Source organism: Falco cherrug, chromosome 6 (genome assembly GCF_023634085.1).
Source record: "Falco cherrug isolate bFalChe1 chromosome 6, bFalChe1.pri, whole genome shotgun sequence".
Taxonomy (NCBI): domain Eukaryota; kingdom Metazoa; phylum Chordata; class Aves; order Falconiformes; family Falconidae; genus Falco; species Falco cherrug.
Genome location: NC_073702.1, coordinates 61,988,785 through 62,007,517, shown reverse-complemented (window position 1 = coordinate 62,007,517; position 18,733 = coordinate 61,988,785). Strand labels below are relative to the sequence as shown.

The window sequence follows — 18,733 nt, the reverse complement described above, 5'->3', positions numbered from 1 at the left end:
TACATGTTTTATTTCCTTAAACTATCTCCTGTAAAACACCCAAACCATAACATGTAGAAAATCAAAAGAAACGTAATTGTTGTCTTATTCTGCTACACATCATTCAGTACCTTATGATATTATCTGGTAGTTTTAGTATTTTAGGGAGTTGCTGTTTTTTTAAAGGCATCTCTGTAAGTATGATGATATCCAGAATATTTTCCTTGGCTTGTCTTCTTTGGTAGTTTTTTCTCTTCTCTCCCTCTTTCTTTCAAAGAGAGGGAACGAGACTTAACTAAGTTCAGCAGAGTTGATACTTCCTTGATCTTGGTTGCCTTCTTTGACTAATACCAAATAATTTAAGCCCTCTTGATTCCTTGTTTCCATTAGCATGGCTGAAAGAATACTATCCGAATCTGCACAAGGAACATCACTATCTGCATTTAAAAACAAAAAAACAACAGACCAGTGATACACATATAATGTTAGATAGCAAACAAAATCAGACAGCTGTTGGAGAAAGTTGGTCTATTGACCGCACAAAGAGTGACTGATGAATCAGATTTATTTTCTGCTATTGCCTGTGTGGATTGTAGCTTTAAGCAAATCACTTAGGGAAGGTTGGTCGTCACCGTTCATACCAACAGGCAGCAATACAGTTATGAATACATGACTTGCTTCTTTTGGTAGTACAGATAGCTTGCATAAACCCAAAGTGATTTTAATCTCTACCTTTGTGTAACCCTGTAATAATACTGCTAAAGACTCCTGTAACACAGGCAGTTTTCTATGTACTAAATCATTATATACTGTCTCTCTAAAGAACTTGTAATATTCTGTTTTTCTAGAAGCTTGAACTTGGTCATCCAGAGTGGTTTTCCCAGTTTGAAAAACTTTATATGTTTTCCCTAATTTGATTCTGTTCATATATACAGATTTGCCTGAAATCTAATGCAGGGGATATGTCTTTTAAAAAAATGTAAAAATTATTAACTGAAGGCTCAGGTCATAACTGTTGATATTTTCTGCATTTATTTTTGTACCATGTACCCTCTTTTATTACTGTCCCTCCTTATTTTACTTCACAACTGGAAAATTAAGCATGTGAAATTCAGGGTTATTTGTCCAAAAGAATCACAAGCTTTGTCCTGTTGCACCAGGCAACATACAACTTGTTATGTCACTACAATCACACACTCCCCTGAGCTATGAAGTCAGAAGTCTGTTCCACATGCTAGAGTCCATTAAGAAAGATTATCAGGAAAAGTCTGAAGGAGAATTTTGATTTTTAGAAACCTATCAGCAAGATGGGGATTGAGGCATGGAGCAAACTGTGGTCACATACCACAGTGACTGACAGCTACGAAAAATCATTTGATACTCACTTTGTCCGTTCAGGACTATTATGGCAATATTTAGTAATTCAATCCCGACTAAGCCTTTACCAACCAGTACAGCTGCTCTTTGTATTTGTTTTTTTGTTTAATAAAGCTTTTAATGGGAACCCTCAGGGGCAAGTTGCTTTGGGAAAGGCGCACTGGCAAATGCTGAGGGCATGTTTGCAGCAAACTCTTAAGAGAGAAACCTTAAAATAAGGACCCAAGTAAAACTGGGTATTTACAGACCAGACATACGCCGGCTGACCTGCCTAAGTATAGAACGCTAGAGGAGCATTCAGATTTGTTTCCTGTATAAGTATCTGGAACTGATGAGGTGATGTTTACACAAATGTGAGTATGAGGTCACTGAGATATTTTTACCAGATATATAGATACATTACTAATTCTTTCCCCAATAGGTCTGAAGAACTACTGAATATATAAAATATTATAATCCTTTCTCAGCCTATGTGTCTCTGCGTTTCTCATTATAGAGAAAAAGAGATAAAAAAATCAAACAACTTGCCTTGGTTTGACTTTTTGAGCTTTGAGAACAAAATAAGCAAGAAAGGCTATTTTTGCAGAATATTCTTATCTTATCCAAAGATGAAGAACATAATGCTGATGACCTTTCTCCTATGACATGACACATATAAGCTACATTGCCATTTTCACAATGAGACTTTTGACTACAAGTGCCCTTTCACTGTTGTGCCATCTCTTGGCGCAGTGTTCGGCACCTATGAAAGCTTAGCACCATTCTGCTGTACAAACCAAAAAATCCATGCCAAGATGTCAAGCTATGTAGTACAATGCTTGCTTCTCATGGAAGTCAGCAAAGCAAGCAAATATTTTTTTCTCACTTAGTTAAACAATGGAGACAGAAGATACTGAAAATGAGGTACTAAGGGAAAAAGTCACTATATGTTGTGAAATTACTCCAGAAATCTGAGAGCTAGAAGCATCACGAACACCCTGGGAAGCCATAAGCCAATGCAGAGAATTCTGAATAATCTTTGGAAGTCCTTTCCAAAAAAATGTTACAAATTAGAGGGAAGATAGAGAGAAGCTGGAGTGGGGAGGCAGGTCAGTATATTAATGAGATATCATTCTTTTCTCTTCAATTTTAACATTGCTAAAATTAGTTGATTGATGTATAGTCATGCTGGGTTATACGTGAGTAAATGCAGGATAAACCATGTGATGTGATCCCCTCAGATTTCACAAGCAAAGCCTGGCTGAGCCAACAAAACACCCTGAGAGGAGGCGTCTAAGGAACACCTTCATGGAATCTGAAGTCGTGCTGGGGAGTCAACTCCAAACACTTAAATTCTGAGGAGTTCTCTACACTGCGAACTGCTGCATAGTGTAGTTACCAACATTTACTTTAAAGAACCTACCTCAGGGCATGAGGCGAGCTAATTCTGGCAGTCCAGAGCTTTGTATGGGCTGAAGCGGTACTTTGCTGAGAAGCAGGTTCCCACTGAACTCTGTGCTGACTCAGGTAGACTGCTTCCAATAACTAAAATGGCATGTTCAGAGCTCAGCACTGTACTTGCATAGATACCTGTCTCTCAGGTCCTAAACGCATGTAGCTTTGACCTTGCTGGACGCATTTCCTAGCAGTGGTGCGCTTAAAGCACAATAACTGGGCCAAACTGCAGGTAAATGAATTACAATGCATCTCTCCAGGGGTAGGCAGAAGCTTACTTTAGAGAGCCCAGCATTAATTCACATAAGAAACTATGATCGCCTGACTCATACTAATGAGGGATGGAGTTTGTTTGCTTAGCCTCCTCTGAGGAGACGGATCCTAACCTGATAAAATCTGTGCTTCCCCCTTCCCAATCTCAGCATCTCAGTCTGCTGCTTCCTGCCACGGTGCCGAGCTGGCCCACGGATCCTGCAGTGTCTTTCCTTGCCTGCTCAGTAGGCTGTGTAGGCTCACAACATGTTTTGAAGTCCTGCCTGGAAGGGTGCAAATTTTTGTGATGTCCTGATAAGCAGACGGGGTTTTTTTGGTGTTTAAGTTCAGAAGGTGACAACATATAAGAAAAAAAAAGTGTCAGTAGAAAAGCTGATTGGTAGAGACTGAACAAACTGATCTAGAGATGTGGATCTTCTATCACATATATTTCAGGGCCAGATCCTCAGCTAGTGCAAATTAACAAAGCTCCATAGAAACCAGTGGGATGCCGCTGATTTACACCAGCTAAGTAGCCAGCCTGAGATGTTACTAAGTCTAGGTAACATAATCCCATACGATGCTTAGCACCTTCAATATGGTAAGGTATTTCGAAGTGCAGCCACGTTTGCTTTTTTCCTTTAATATTCTCTTGTCTTTCTCATACATACTCTGCCCTTTGTCCCTGCCACACAACATATGTTGTAGTAAACAAGAGACTGGCTGACTTACATGGCTGAAAGATGTACCCCACAGTGAATGTTCAAAAGAAGCACTTGGTGACCTGTCTTTGTTAGGAGTGAAAAAAGTGGCTATTGAACCCTGACTTCCACACCTCAGCTATGCTGGCTAGCTCCAGGAGGTAGTTCCTGTGCAGGGAGTACTTTCCTGATACCTGCTGGCCACCTGGAGCTGGAGCTGCTGTTTCAGTTTCTGCACATTGCCAGTAAGGATATAAATAGAACAAATATATATCCGTTTTAATACTCCACTCTGGATTATATATCAGTGGAGATATATCTGTATTTCCTGTCTAATGAAGCATATGATCTTGCATGGTTTGACAGTGACTCACTGAGCTTTGCTATGCTCTCAGATGCTAAAGGTGCTAAAAGCAAGAATTTTGTTCATCCTGCATTTCTAATGCACTAAACTACTTGAAGCATTGACTGCTTGTCTTTGTTTTTATTTTTTACTAGATTTTTCAGAGATCTGTGAATTGAAACCTCTGTATGCAAGAAGCTGTCTTGGGAAATACAGATATAAACCTGTTTATTATCTTGTTTGTTATCACTTATAAGAGCACCAAAAAGGCCACTTCCACATTTGCTGCAATACATTAAGGATATATAAACAAGAAAGCATCCCCCTTCTCCAGGTCACAAAGCAGGATTCATTTTACTAAGTTTTAATTACCCAGATCTTACATGTCCAATGCAAGTTCCTTCCCTAGGCAGCCTTTACAGTCAATGCAGAGAGAACAGGAATGAGTTGCATTGTGGACAGGTTTATTGCACATCCCTACCTTTATACAATAACATCCCCTGAACGTGTCTACAACTCTGGTGACTGCCAAACAGCCTGGACAGCCAGTGTAAACACAGTGCCTAAGTCTTAGTTGCTTATATCTATACACCCATACTACACAAATGTCAGCTCTTATGACATCATATCATCTGATTTTTATACCTCAGTCCAAGGCAGAGTATTAGCATGACTTTCCTTGCAGTATCATGTGGCTCATGCTCACTCTCTGGAATTGAACAGCATTTTGTCTAGGGGACAAATAAGAAATGATCACACCATCAAGTCCACCTTTTCCCGCAGTGTTGTAACCACTCACTGTTTCGGAAGAAGCCTTTTTTCTGACCTCTGCTGGCTTTGGGTCAGCCACTCACTAAGCTAAGTGGGGAAGAGGATTACTGAATTTCAGAAAAATACAAAGGAGCCTAGATACAAGGTTTTAAAAATGTCTCTTATCAACACATCTGCTTTAGAGAAGCTTCCGTTTGTCCAAGTGATTAAGTTCAGAAAGGTGCGCAGAACAGTTTTTAAAAGGCAGCTGGATTTAGGAAAATAAACTGATGATTTTTACACAGGGAACAGCAAACCAGTACTACTCAGCTAAAGACAGCACAAACATATAATTCATGGTGAAATCATGGATTCCACATCTTAAAATCAAATCCCCTCAGTGCGAAGTTTTTCAGAAAGATTTAAAAAAACCTATGTGGTATTTTTAGCAAGTGCCTTAATTACTGAAAAAAGTAAATAACTGAGAGGCTGGCTTTGTAAGAAAAGTGAGAGAAGGAAATATTGCAAAATTTTGTTTTTTCTTCCCACATTTTTCAAGCTTATGGATTTAAAAATGATGGTTTTGAGGCCAAATATGTTTCCCTTTGGTCTTTAGTCTTTTACCCTGGATTTCCTCAGGCTCCCTCCAACTGCCCTGCATCTCCTCTCACCAAAGGAGCCACTTCTAGCAGTAAGAGCATGGTGCTCCGACACAGCTTCTGAGCAATTAATTTTTTCCTTATAGGTCTATAAGCATTTGTGGGGAGCAGCCCTGATAAGAATAGTCCTCCTGGGTCATAAAAGCAAGGAGCTGCTCCAGCTGCTTAATGCCCAGCTGTCTGATGTCGGCAAAGATGTTTGCCAAAACAAACAGGTGTTTCCATCTGTAAAGGGGCACACTTGGGACCTGAAAAAATATAGTGCTGTCTTGTACGTGCAAATGTAAAAAGTTACATCTGAAAATAGATGGACATTATTTTTACAGCAATGGAGGGCTGTCCTGTTAGCACGGTGATTCATGACATTTCATTTGTGCTTCTTGAAACTTCTTGAAAGGGGAAAGGACAGCTTATCTTTCAACAATGAATGGGAACTCTGGTGGTGGGGCCTCTGCTCAATCAGTTCCCATCGGAAATAAAACTCCCACTGATGCCTCAGTCCTCCAGCTGGATAGTGCTTCCTTCACTCAAAAAAATGTTGTTAATGCTGCTTATTGCCCACGATCAATGTCCTGGGAAAGCCTGTAAGAGCAAGAAGGAAAAACTCTAAACTGGTAGACCGATGCCTGGTCCTGAGTTTGCTTCCCTCCCTTCTGAAGCGGCAGTGCCAGGAGCTGCTGGTATTGCTGAAGCATGTTTATTGCCACTTGATGCCTCCTTTAGAAGGGTAACTCTTGCAATAACAAAGCTCATGTCCCTTTTGCATCCCCACACTACCCTGTTAACATGCTGTCCAGACCACCAACATACTGTCTGTATTAGTTCACCCCCACTTGCAATCTGTGTGTCATACTGCACCAACATTCATTTTGTTGAGAAAATCTAACACTTTCCAGCTCTCCCACCTATGAAACAGCACCGACAGCATGTATAGACCTGCTAAAGGTGTGGCTACCTACAAGTAGGTAAGGCTCAAAAGGTTTGGAAGATGTATGATTCCATGTAGGGCTAAGTATAACAGTTATTTTGAGGCCTGTCATTTCACTTTGCTTGACATTTGGCTCTCTCTTTTGGAACCAAGTCTCCTGGTCAGAGCAAGCATTTCTTGGCAGGAGGCTTATGACAGGAGTTTCATTACACACAAAGGCCAATGACAGCGTAACGTTTTTGGAAAATGTTGTCCAGGACAATCCATTATGGAACAGTCTTTTGGGTTATTTGCTTCAGCTGTCATCTTTGTACTACTACTACAAACACAAGAAGTACTTAACTTAGTCCCAGCTAAAAATAAATGCAAATTAAAAGAATTACTCATTATACAGTGTTTTATAAATCACAGGCTAAGGCATATTCCATGCCCTGAGCGTGCATTTTAGTCTGGAAGCTTGACTAGAACCCAAATGGTTGGCTCTTGCTTAAATCAATTGCATTTCTGGAGCCTGTGTTTCACTGAACTCCACTGCATGAGATTTACATTGCAGGCAGAAAAACTGTTGAATTAATTTAAGGCTGGAGAGCTACAGAAAACTGACATGCACATGTCCCTGATCAGATAATCCAGCAACATTAAGCCATCACCAGGACTCTAGGCCTTCAGTCAAGTACGCAGCATAACATTTTAACAACAGGCTTATAAAGGCTGTAACTGGGGAAAGAGGGAGATAACCTACAGGCAAACTATGAATATACAGGGAAATGAATATGTGCATTGTAGAGACCTGTAAAGAGGTTATCAAGTGTTTAGTCTTTTAAAACACATTTAAATGAAAGGATGACATGTAGATGAATAAAATTCAAGCTATACTGTTTCCTGATGGGCATTTCCTCTATGAAAATCACCAAATGAGCCTGAGAAGTTAAGGAGGAGTTTTGAGAACTGAAGGATGGAAACTGGAAGCATGGAAACAGTTGCTTTGCCTTCCCAACCCAATGCAGATTCAGCAGTGGGTCTGTGGCAACAACAGCTGGGCAGAGCCTGTGGAAAGGGAAGCATGGGGGAAGCCACAAGAGGGAACAGGGCAGCTGGTGGAGAAAAGGGTAAGTAAAGCTCAGGGAGACTGTGCTGAGCAAAATAGGCTGGCTCTGAGAGCTATTGCCAAAGCCCTGTCTGCAATAAATTGTCCTGCTTAACACAGAGGGCCAGATTTTACCAACTAGGTTATAAACAGGCTTAACGGAGTCTGCTTTAAAAAGTGATTGTCACCAACATATTCCCTGAATGTAACGTACATTACAGAGTAATTATTTTGACAGGAAATATTTTTCATTAGAAAACCATAGAATGCAAACAGGTTAAATTAAAAAATCAAAATATTTTGTGAAATCAAAGTAAAATATTTCAACTGATAAAAACTTTACTTTTGCAGATTTTCAGATGACATTGTTTACTAAGACTGCAATTTTTCTCAAGGTTTAGCCAGTCAGGAATTACTGCCGGATGTGAAAAGCTTTTTGTTCTGGCCCAGTCAGGATGCTCAATTCCACATTTAGATTATTTGAATCACAGTTGCACAGACAACTTCAAATTTAGCATCACCTTTTTTTTTTTTTAATTCCTGTCTTCACAACCTTAATAATGTTTTTATGTAATTGGGTTCTGTTACGTCCCATGTCTTAAGTATATCCTCCTTAATATCACCTAGTTTTCTTCGTTCACAGTGTGCAGAGCACAGGCACGATGCAACTCCTGGCTGGAGCTGTCACAGTTTGGACTGGGGTACAGGCTGCCTTACTTAGGGACCTAATTTATACCTTACTTTCAGACAACTACCGAATCAGGACTCCTAAAGTAATTGCCTAACTGCCATGTTTGCTTAATGGAGAGGGAGTAGATGCCTTTGACATTGGAACACATTTCCATTCAGAAGCCTTCCAAAGCTCTCCTGGCTGCACATAGAACTTAAGCATTTACTTTAGTGGAACAGGGTCAAGAAGTATCAAAAATCTAGATGCATGCTGGATGTCTTTGTGAGGCAGGCTCAGTTGCAATCTCATAGGGGTCCTTTTGCTTGGCTATCTTGTATGTGCTTTACCTAACACATTGTACCTAATGGCACCTAATTAATCTTTACAAGTTCATTATGAGAGGTAAATCTTTGCTGTTCCCATTTTATAGGCAGAGAATTTGAGGTGGTGATAAATGCAATGAAAAAACCTGCTGAATCCCACTTTGTTCTTGGGTAAGAGGTCATTGGGACAGCAGGTGCTGGCCCAGACTCACCTTCAAAAGCTTGGTTGATAACTCCAGTTGCTGCCTCTTTGTCTTCAAGGTAGTGGATGAAGGGCAGTGGAGATTGTCTTATCTCTTGCAGTTTGTCCTGAATATTAGAGAAAGTAGGTCTCTGGTGAGGTTCTTGGGCCCAGCAACTTGTCATCAAATCACATCTGGAAAAAAAATTGTTACAATGCAAACATTAAAGATAATAGAATCATCCATCTCAACACTTATCATTAAATCATCTCACAAGCAATTTTGGCCTAGATTTTCAACTTCTGAAAACTTTATATGCGGTACAAATATTATCTATCATCAGCTGCTGAGGGAAGGAAAAGCAGATTAAAGATCAGTTGTCAGGAATACTCACTACAAATGCTTTTAATTTTTCAAAAATGAATATTTTTGAGATTGGGGAGCAGCTATTAAAAAAAAAAAAAGAAGAAGAAGCAAAGAAGACACGTTAATAAGTGCTTTCGCAGAAGAAGTCACCAGTATTTTCTGAGAGAGCAGAATTCTCTTACAGGAGGTAATTCTCTTACAGAATTAAGAAAAAAAAAAAGGGGGGGGGGGGGGGGCGGGATATCTAAACCCGGAAATGAATGTGATGCTATCAGTTTATTTAATCCTCCTTCAACTCATGCTACCTCAAATTTAGGGGAAGTTCAAGGCAAACCCTCCAGAACAGAGAGGGCTAATTTAGACTTCTGCCTCCAGACCAAAATAAATAGGAGTAAGTTTTCCCATCAAAGGCAAAAACGGTCTGAGTTTCCTCTGGGTGCAGGGATCCTAGCCCACCTTGTACAACACTATCTGTGGCATTCAGCGGAAAGCTGCCCCTCCTGTTTGTCTAAAGGATAGGGCTGATTTATATTGCTTACTCAACAGGAGTCTAGGCTACACAAACCCAAATCCTACAAAAGCCAGGGGGAGCCAGGCTAAAAACCAAAACACATCCAGCACCTGGACATGTTAAGTGTTGGGAGCGGAGAAAGGTCTTAGTCTCAAAACCAGAGAGCAGCGTTTGAGCAGCCAGTGAAAGGCTGGTTCAGGAAGCTGCTACTGGAATGTGGAGTATTCACCTCTAAGCCCTAAGTTCAAATCCTCCCCTGACAAACAACCTCCCAGACCTGCTGCTATGTGATACCAGGCGTTACTGAGTTATGTGAAATGAATTGGCTTGCTCAGATCCTTGCTTATCCATCTTAAAAAAGAGACTGCTGTCCTTCACCACAATTGGGTATTTTATAAAGCCCTTGATGACAGGCCGGAGAAATTTCTTGACTTCTGATTTTTCAATGACATTTTTCATTAAAGTATTGGTGTTGGGTAAGAAATGTGAGTAGAGAAATTGTTTCAGATCCACTTTTCATTAACCTGTATCATGTGGTTGTGGAGCTTGACACAGTGATTTTGTTTTTTCAAAAGGATCCAATGAAGTCTTGAAAATCTGTTTTAAAAAGTGGTAGTGACTTCCTAATGCTCTGAAACACTTCATCTTACCTTCAGGTAGGTGTACTGGTTATTGATGACACTGGAAATACAGATGGAAAAGTACTGAATAGTACCTAAACTGAGGTGAAATAACTATGGTTTTCCTTCTGCTGCCAGCAAAGTGTCTATCACATTGACTTCAAAAGCCAGCCTTGGATGCTGGCAGCTAAACAATCTGCTTTCTAGTCATGCTGGTTGGTAGGATATTCAAGAAAAAACATGAGTTCAGGTGCCATTCTCCACTAGGTTAGCACCTGGGTTTTCATAAGCCGAGCCTTGTGCAATGAGGAGTGGACTAAGTACGCTGCTCTTCTAATGGAAAGGAAGAAACAGACAGCCATAGGCAAGCAGAGGGAGAAAGAAACAGGAAATGATATGTCATAGACTCATAAAACAGTTCAGGTTGGAAGGGACCTTTAAAGATCATCTATTCCAACCCCCCTGTCATGGGCAGGGACATCTTTCACTAGATCAGGTGGCTCACAGCCCCATCCAGTCTGACTTTGAACACTTCCAGGGATGGGGCATCCACAGCTTCTCTGGGCAACCTGTTGAGTGTCTCACCACCCCCACTGTAAAAATGTCTTTCTTATATATGACCTAAACCTAATGTCTTTTCATTTATGAAGCAAGAACATGACAAATGTGGATTCTGAATATTTTTGTATTCCTGAGACCAATCTCTACCTTTCTAAATAATTAATTTCTTATTGGACAATCTGCTTTATAAAGTCATTCAGTTTTGTTATTAAGTGGGGATATTCGTTGCTGCCAAAACATTCAGAACTGGAGTTTTCTCATTTTGATTATATTCCATATTCATATTTCCTAAATCAGATTACTTGCTGGTTGGCTTAAAATATTAATACCAGATAGAACTGATATTGTTCACAAAGTATTTAATTCAGATAGGCTTTAGGTTTCTAATTACAAAAACTTTAACGGTCTTTCAGAATATATCTGCAAATTTTGCATGGACAGCTATTTGTGGCATAATATTTAGCTCTCAAGGCATATTGTGACATACAAAGTTTGAAGTCAAATGGCATAAACTTTCAGTAGCACAGAAATGCATCAGCACGAGACCAGTCAAGATGGTGAAAGCCAGGTTAATATGGCAAGATGAATGACAGCTTGAGCACATTCCCATATTTTGGGGGTGCCAAACATGGCGTAGCAAGTGCATTGCTTCAGCATGAGGAAGAGACTCAGAGGATTCCTGTACTTCATGGGGAAAGCCATTCAGGAAGAGATAAAAAATAACAGATCCAAACACAACATCAACTAAAGGCTTATGTTAGGTTTAAGAACTAGCCTGTACACCTTCATGTACACACCTGGACTTCGCAACTGTGTTTTACCTGGGTGGGACAACTGGTAACCATATGTCCAATAGGGCTGCATATGTGGGGCAAATAAGAATGTGAGAGCCTGGAAAACCAAAGAGCTAATATTCAGTACTTAATATTGGAGGCTGTGCTTTAATGCACAGGAGCTACAGGACATTACCAGTTTTCTCTCACATGACATGGAAAATACAATTGATGTGGGGATTTTCTTAGAAAAGGAGAAAATGTGTTGGGGTGTAGAAGAGCCCCTGCTTTCATCTGATGCATTCTGAGTGATCTCTTCTCTCCTACCCTCCAAATCCCTCCAGGGGGGCATTCCCAGAACCAAACAGCCAAAGTTCTTAGTTACCAAACTAGTTTCTTCATCAAACTCAGTTGTGTAACTTTGCATGGGAATGAGCATTTGGTGAAACTGTAGCTTCAAGTCAGCAAGTGGCACCATGTTTGTACAAATTCTCCTGGCTGTAATCTGCAACCTTTGAGGATCTATGTTAAATTAGCTCAGTTCAGTCCAAACCTTGGCATGCTCTTCCATACAAGCCTCACACCCAGATAGCTGTGCCAGATATGGATCTCTGACTGCAAAAGTAGTGCCATCTGTACATCTAATTCATATTTCAATGAATGTGGCTCATTTATAGATCCCCAAGCCGCTTTACCAATTCATTATCAAGCTTTACATATCCACACTTCTTTGGGGGAAAGTAGATGATTACTCCCTGGAGTAACATCTTCTAGAGGTGAAGGGGAGAAATTCTCCCTGCTGCCAGAAAAAAAAAACCTCCAATCCCACTTCCTTAGGGCTTTTACACCCCAAGGTTTCTGTGTCAGTCCTGCTTGCCCTTGCAGTGTAAGCCTACCACAGACTCCTAAACACTTCTCAGCTGAAGTAGTTTGGCCTTTGAACTCTCTTCCTATCAGTGATGGTTTGTTTTGTCAAATGACAATGAGCAAGTCAAAGTGCAGAGGAGACAATTACTGACTGCTGATGTCCTGATGCAGGTTCAAAACTACAAGGAGGGAAGCAGGAATGTCAAGAATCCCAGCATGCCATTAATGACCTAGCAAAGTAGCAAAAAGCTATTTATGTTACTGACAGAAGCTGCATGCAGGTGCTGAGTGTTCACCAAATGAGATAAAAGATGGTACAAGAGTCCACGAGCTCATTCAGCCCCTTGGCTTTCAAAAACTATGTTACTGCTATTAGGCCCTGATCCTACAAGTTACAACAGGCAGACTAGCATTTAAGCCCTACCTGCTATGCTAAATTTAATATTGGGGACCCTAGAAATTATTTCAAGCAAAGTTTTCTTGATTCTTCTGAAGATCTGGTCACTTGTTTTGAAGGCTAATTATGAGCCTTTGTGTGTGAGCTTGAATATCAAACTAGTACATGGATAAGCATTAGCTCCTCTGCTTTTCTACCCATAGGATAGCTGCCAGGAATTTTTTGAGAAAAATTTACAGCAGAAAATGTTGAAACTGAAATTGCTTTGGGATCTCATTTGCCTGTGACTTCCAGTTTTCACTCTGTTCTCAAAATCCTAATCTCTTCAGTTCTTCCAAGTGCTAAACTTTAGGTTTTTTTGTTGCTAATATGGTGTTTCAGCTATACCTACATAATGATAAATAATCACCCTCTCTGGAACTCAGAGCATGGTTATTGATATGAGACCTATCACAAAGATCTGGGCTTGCCAATCACAGTATTATTCTCAAGCCATTTCCTCAGCCCCATGAGTAAGAACTGTGCATTTTAAGTAGCCTCTTCTTCCATTTGCAGGACCAGCTGTCAAGTGCATTGCTGTGGCTGCTTATGCAGAGTGGGTGATACAGGACATGAAATTAGACAATATTGAGTGATTGTTTGGCTCAGGTTCAACTTCCTCCTTTATACACCTCTGGCCAGTATGGGTTTGACACACTATATGTATTTATTTTATTATTTTAATTGAAGAATTTTACAATTAAACATGAATTTTGTGGTCAAGACAAATGGGAATTGTGAAAGCTTTGTTCATCCAGCTCAGCTAAAGACTAACCAGAAGTGTAGACTTCCCTTTTGCTGTACTGTTTCAGCTTTTCTTATTGGCTTTTGTAAGACTTTTATTTGCCAAGAGAGCACAGCTTATTTTCCACATATGTTCTGACATTAGCCTAATTCCTGCAGATACATCGAAAGAGCCAGTTGTATCTGCTGTTGCAGGCACATGGTGTTCAGGGAACAGTAAATTCTTTCTTAAAGCCATCTTAACTTTTAAGCCACACCATCAGCCACTCGCAGCCTGTTACTACATTACTACCAGATTTATGCCCAATACTGACTTTATATTGTCTCTGAAATCCTGCTTAAAAGACCACTATACATGTATCAACTTCAACACAAGTTATTACTCACAGGCTGCATTCCCTGGATTAATTAGTAGCGGGTTGGCAGCTACAAGTGCTAGATGTTTTATTGGGAAAAAAATGGAGGATGTTGAACTCTGCTTGGGTATAAGTAGCATTCAAAATTATGTCCACCTGGCAATAAGTCTCTTCCTTCTTATATATTTAAACAAAAATAACTTACAGGTCATCAGGACAATTGTTTGGAGATTCTAGCCTTCCTCCTGATCGTACATGGTGTAAAACTTCTGTATTGGAGAAACCTGGATATGGTTGTTGACCCAAAGTTAATGTTTCCCACACTAAGACTCCGAAAGCCCTAAGAAACACAGACAAAACCACAGTTATCATGAATAATCTGCCTATCAACATTTAAAATGTCTCTAGCCTAAGAGCAAGACTCGGTTAGAAAAATTAGGAGTAAGAAGCTTTTATTTGTTGTAAAACAATCCATATGTCCTTAAGCCAGCCTCTGGAATAGCTAAAATAAATGTGTAGAACTGACACACTTTCCCAGACTCACTGACATGCAGCTTAGAAGACCAAATATAGCCACAGCTTCCCTGGGCAACACTCTGCTTGAGCATGTCCTCACTTAAACAAGTGCTTAGAAATCTCTAGAGGTGCTGGAAATGGAGAAAGACAAGTTTTCCTAAGCACCACTCACAAAGCAATCAGCACCTCAATTGGTTTGGCACAGAGCACTGAAGACCTTGCTTAGATAGATTTAAGAGTTGTGGTGAAATGGATGGGCTGCTGTGGGTAAGGACTTGGGGTGGGCTATAACCCACCATGAGTACCTATGGCTACTGAAATCTAAACTTGGGTGGATCCCAGGTTTAATGGATCTGGTTTGGTTTGTTTTTGCATCCTGACAGTGAGTCTCTGCTTCTTCACCATAAACTCAAACCCGCCCAAATACAGACTCTAAGTAAACCTCCATGGCAAAGTACTATGACCTTCTGCAACGATGCTGAGAAAATAGGGCTTCAAAATAAAGAAGACACCAGAAGAGGGTGAAATGGTAAGGGGAAAGTATTTGGCTGTAGGAAGGAAATGGCAATTAACCTAACGGAAAACAAAATGGAAAAGCATGCAGGCAGTCAATTCACTGCCCAATCAAGCAAGAACCACATTGTGGTCCTAACACAAAATTGTTTGATTGAGCGACACTAGCTCTTTCCAGCCAGAATCCAAAGCTAGAGCTCAAGGCATTAAGAAATATATCCATAGCAGGTACTGTCGTGGTGCCAAACTTCATTAGCTCATTAAAATATCACTTAGGAGGAAATCTGCTTTAGCTTTAAAATTATTAGAGATGGCAATATGCAACTTCATCATTCCTCCTGTAAACCAATATTTTCTTGCTGTGAGGTTCAGCATGATTATTCCCACAGCTGTGTGGCTGCTATAACTCACCAGACATCAGAGCGATTTGTAAAGACACCATCAATGAGGCTTTCAGGAGCCATCCATCTGATAGGGAGTAGACCTTCTCCTCTTTTCCTGTAATAATCATTTTTATAGATATCCCTGGCAAGTCCAAAATCTCCAATCTTTACTATCCGGGAGGAGCTCTCATATTCCTTCTCAGACACAAGACAGTTGCGAGCAGCCAGGTCCCTGATTTGTGAGACAGAAACAGGAGGATGGAGTCAGCATTGCAGAATAATTCAGGTCAGAAGGGATCTCTGCAGGTCATCTGGTTCAGCCCTCTCTTCAGAGCAGTGCCAACCCTGAGGTCCAATCCAGTAGCTTAGGGCCTCATCCAGCTAAGTTTTGTGTATCTTCAAGACTGGGGACGACACAGCCCCTCTGGACGACCTATTCCAGTGATTGATCCTGCACGTTGTGAACAATATTACCTAACTTCCATTCCTGTAACTTGTGCCTATTGTTTCTCATCTCTTCCCTGTGTACCTCTGAGGAAAGTCTGGCTCTGTGTCCTCGCTATCTACCTATTAGCAGTATATGTATATATATATATATCTACCTATAAGACAGTAAATGAATCTCTCCACTTGCCCTTCTTTTTGTTGCATGGGATAATTCTTGCCTAGGGTGCACTGAGTCCTGGCTTCAGACTGTAGAGTAGCCCACCATTTTGTGAGAGAACTGTAGGTGATTTTTAGCAGAAAAGCATAAAACTAAATTTTACCACAGTTCTCTCACCTTCCCTATTACACTGTGACATCTTTCTAGGCATTTTTTCCCAGGCAAGATAATTAGTCCTGATACTGTGGGTAAACCTTGGAAGACTAAGGAAATAAGTTCTGTACCTGTGTATAAAATGCATTTTCTCTAAATAGACACAGCCTTTGCAAATATCCAAACACATATCCAAGAGGTCAGTCACTGTCAGTAAGGGACCCTGGAGCTACAGGAAACAAAGACAGAAGGTTAGGCATGTCTTTCAGCTCTACAAACTCAGAATGACAACCTCCCTATGCAAATATGGTATTGTTTCCTCATTTGAAATGAGTAAGATATTTCCAAAACATGTGAAGCACAGGTGCAAAGTCTCTGTATGTCAACAGGGCAAATGCAGGGTAAACTGCCAAATCACTGCGCTGCAAGGCAGGTGAACACTGTTCTTTGACTGGGGACTAAGGCTATCCCGAGACTTTCAGAATTGTTTCTTCATCACAGTGGAAGGAATGGGACCTGAAAATTTCCTCCTACTGTCAGATCAGGTTAGCTTGCTGCTGTATTAATCAGTATCATATATTATCCTAGTACAATACATGTATATACATTTCAGTAGAGTTCAATACTGACTGTAGATTTGATCTGATCACATAAATGAACTAGACAATTGCTATAATGCTATAAAATTTCAGTGTTGGGTCCTTTTGACCTACAGTCCTACCATCTATACTCTTAATCTGCATGCTAACTACAGAAAAAATTTACTTAGTTAAAGACATGTACTCTTTATTCTTTTCTCCTCTTTCCTTCTAATGAATTTGAGGATACAGGCAAGGAACAGCATCTTCTTACATGCCTGGACTGTGCCTAGCACATTAAGGATATTGCTGCTATTCAAAGACCAAAAAAAAATCCTGTGAGGCCCAATAGGCCAGGTACATGACCATCATTATTTATGATCACTTTTCAAAGGACTGATCATGGTATCCATAGTGAGAAACTCAGAAGACATCTCACAACTGAAAACACAGTTTTGGTCAGTGGTCTAATGACATTCACAGCAACTCTGAATGCAAGGTCAGCACTCAACATTGAGGTCTGAGGGTGTTAGGGCAAAGCCAGGTCAGACCTTGCAGGTACAGAAACAGCTGAACATCACCATGGCCTTTGAGAAAAGGAAAAACTGAGAAACTGTGGGCAGTTACATGTTAAAAATACAAGTCTCATGGTCTTTACCATACCTTTTGCTTTCTGGCTCCTCGTAAATAGCTAAGTAGATCCCCTCCTTCCATCAGCTCCAGTATAAGGTACTGAGGTTCATTTAACAGGCACACACCAAGTAACTTCAGAATGTGGGGGTGATCAAATTTACTAAACAGAAGCAAACAACTGTAAGATTACATATGGAGCATCCAGTTGGTTGATAGCTAATAAAGCGCACATAGCTGCAAGCAATGAATGAGTAGTCTGGTCTTTACAATCCTGCCTCTACCAACAACATGATTTAGTAACTCACAGTGCCTGGATTTGCTCAGTCACGGGGAGAGTTCAGGGCCATCCTTTCAAAACACAGGCTTACACTGCATTTTGATGGGCACTCTAATGCACACATGCGTATTAAAAGCACACTTCATCATATTTCCAGGAAGCAAAGAAACGTGGCAAACTCATCCAGGAATACATGAATTGCCACCTGTACATTAAAGCTGTGTACATTATTTTAATAGTGTACTTTTACTACTATATTCACAGTAGAACTGATGATTCAGAGAAATGCACAGAGAAAGGTAAAAGCACAAGGTGCGACATATTCTCACAATTCAGAGAACTGTTTCTCACAGTACATTTTTAAAAGAAAAAAAATATACATCAGGAATACTTGCAGATATGCTAGTAATTGCGTGTGTCCAAAAAGATGGGGATTACCACAGAGCAATTAGCACTCTCAGATCTAGTGCTTTTCATAGAATGAAGAATATTTATTGCCTGTGTGAGTGCCTGTGTTTCTACAATCACATTTCTTGTGTTAGAAAATGGTTTTCCCTTCACACTGCTGTGTGAAAGGACTTGCACCAGCACTCAGAGAAACTTGACTCTACTGTGGGAACTGGTGCTGTCCAAAATGCTGTTAAATGCACCAGTGTAAACAAACAAATAAAAGAGGGACATTTTCCTTCTAAAGTCTTTCAGTTCACATAATCTTAGGCGTGGGCAAAGACTCTAGCAAAGTGTGATTTTGAATTCGACGTTTCCACTTAGCCCCTAGCACATACCTCTCAATCAGACAAACTTTGGCACTCTCAAGAACAAAAGAGGGGAAGGAGCACCTGGCACTTTCCTTATAGTTCAGCAATCCTTTCTCCACTGAGCTGTCATTCCTGACTTCCCAAGTGATGGGATCCACCCAAGAATTTGCTACATATATTTGTACACAAATGTCTCATCAATAACCTATATCAAATTACTTTTTGAAATACAGGCCATTCAATTTCCCCATTGCTGCATAGCAATACTAAAAGAAACAAATAGTCCTTGCTTAACTGGGACAGTATGCATAACAGTACAATTCAAATTTTAATGAACATCCAAAAAGGCAAGCAAAATAAAAGTTGCATTTAAATATCTAATAACAGGGTTTGTAAACA

At 40.3% G+C, this 18,733-nt stretch overlaps 1 protein-coding gene across 1 annotated transcript in view; it reads right to left on the bottom strand.

Moving 5' to 3' along the window:
- Window positions 1–270: 270 nt before the first annotated feature.
- The window catches only part of ROS1 (ROS proto-oncogene 1, receptor tyrosine kinase), a 71,708-nt gene continuing 53,245 nt past the window's right edge, over window positions 271–18,733 (bottom strand). Inside the window, exons 39-44 of the mRNA XM_055714363.1 lie at window positions 17,330–17,459; window positions 16,220–16,317; window positions 15,360–15,563; window positions 14,125–14,259; window positions 8,716–8,879; window positions 271–416 (exon numbers count right to left, since the gene is read on the bottom strand). Coding sequence (XP_055570338.1) covers window positions 271–416; window positions 8,716–8,879; window positions 14,125–14,259; window positions 15,360–15,563; window positions 16,220–16,317; window positions 17,330–17,459 — 877 coding nt within the window. The remainder of the gene's footprint in view (window positions 417–8,715; window positions 8,880–14,124; window positions 14,260–15,359; window positions 15,564–16,219; window positions 16,318–17,329; window positions 17,460–18,733) is intronic.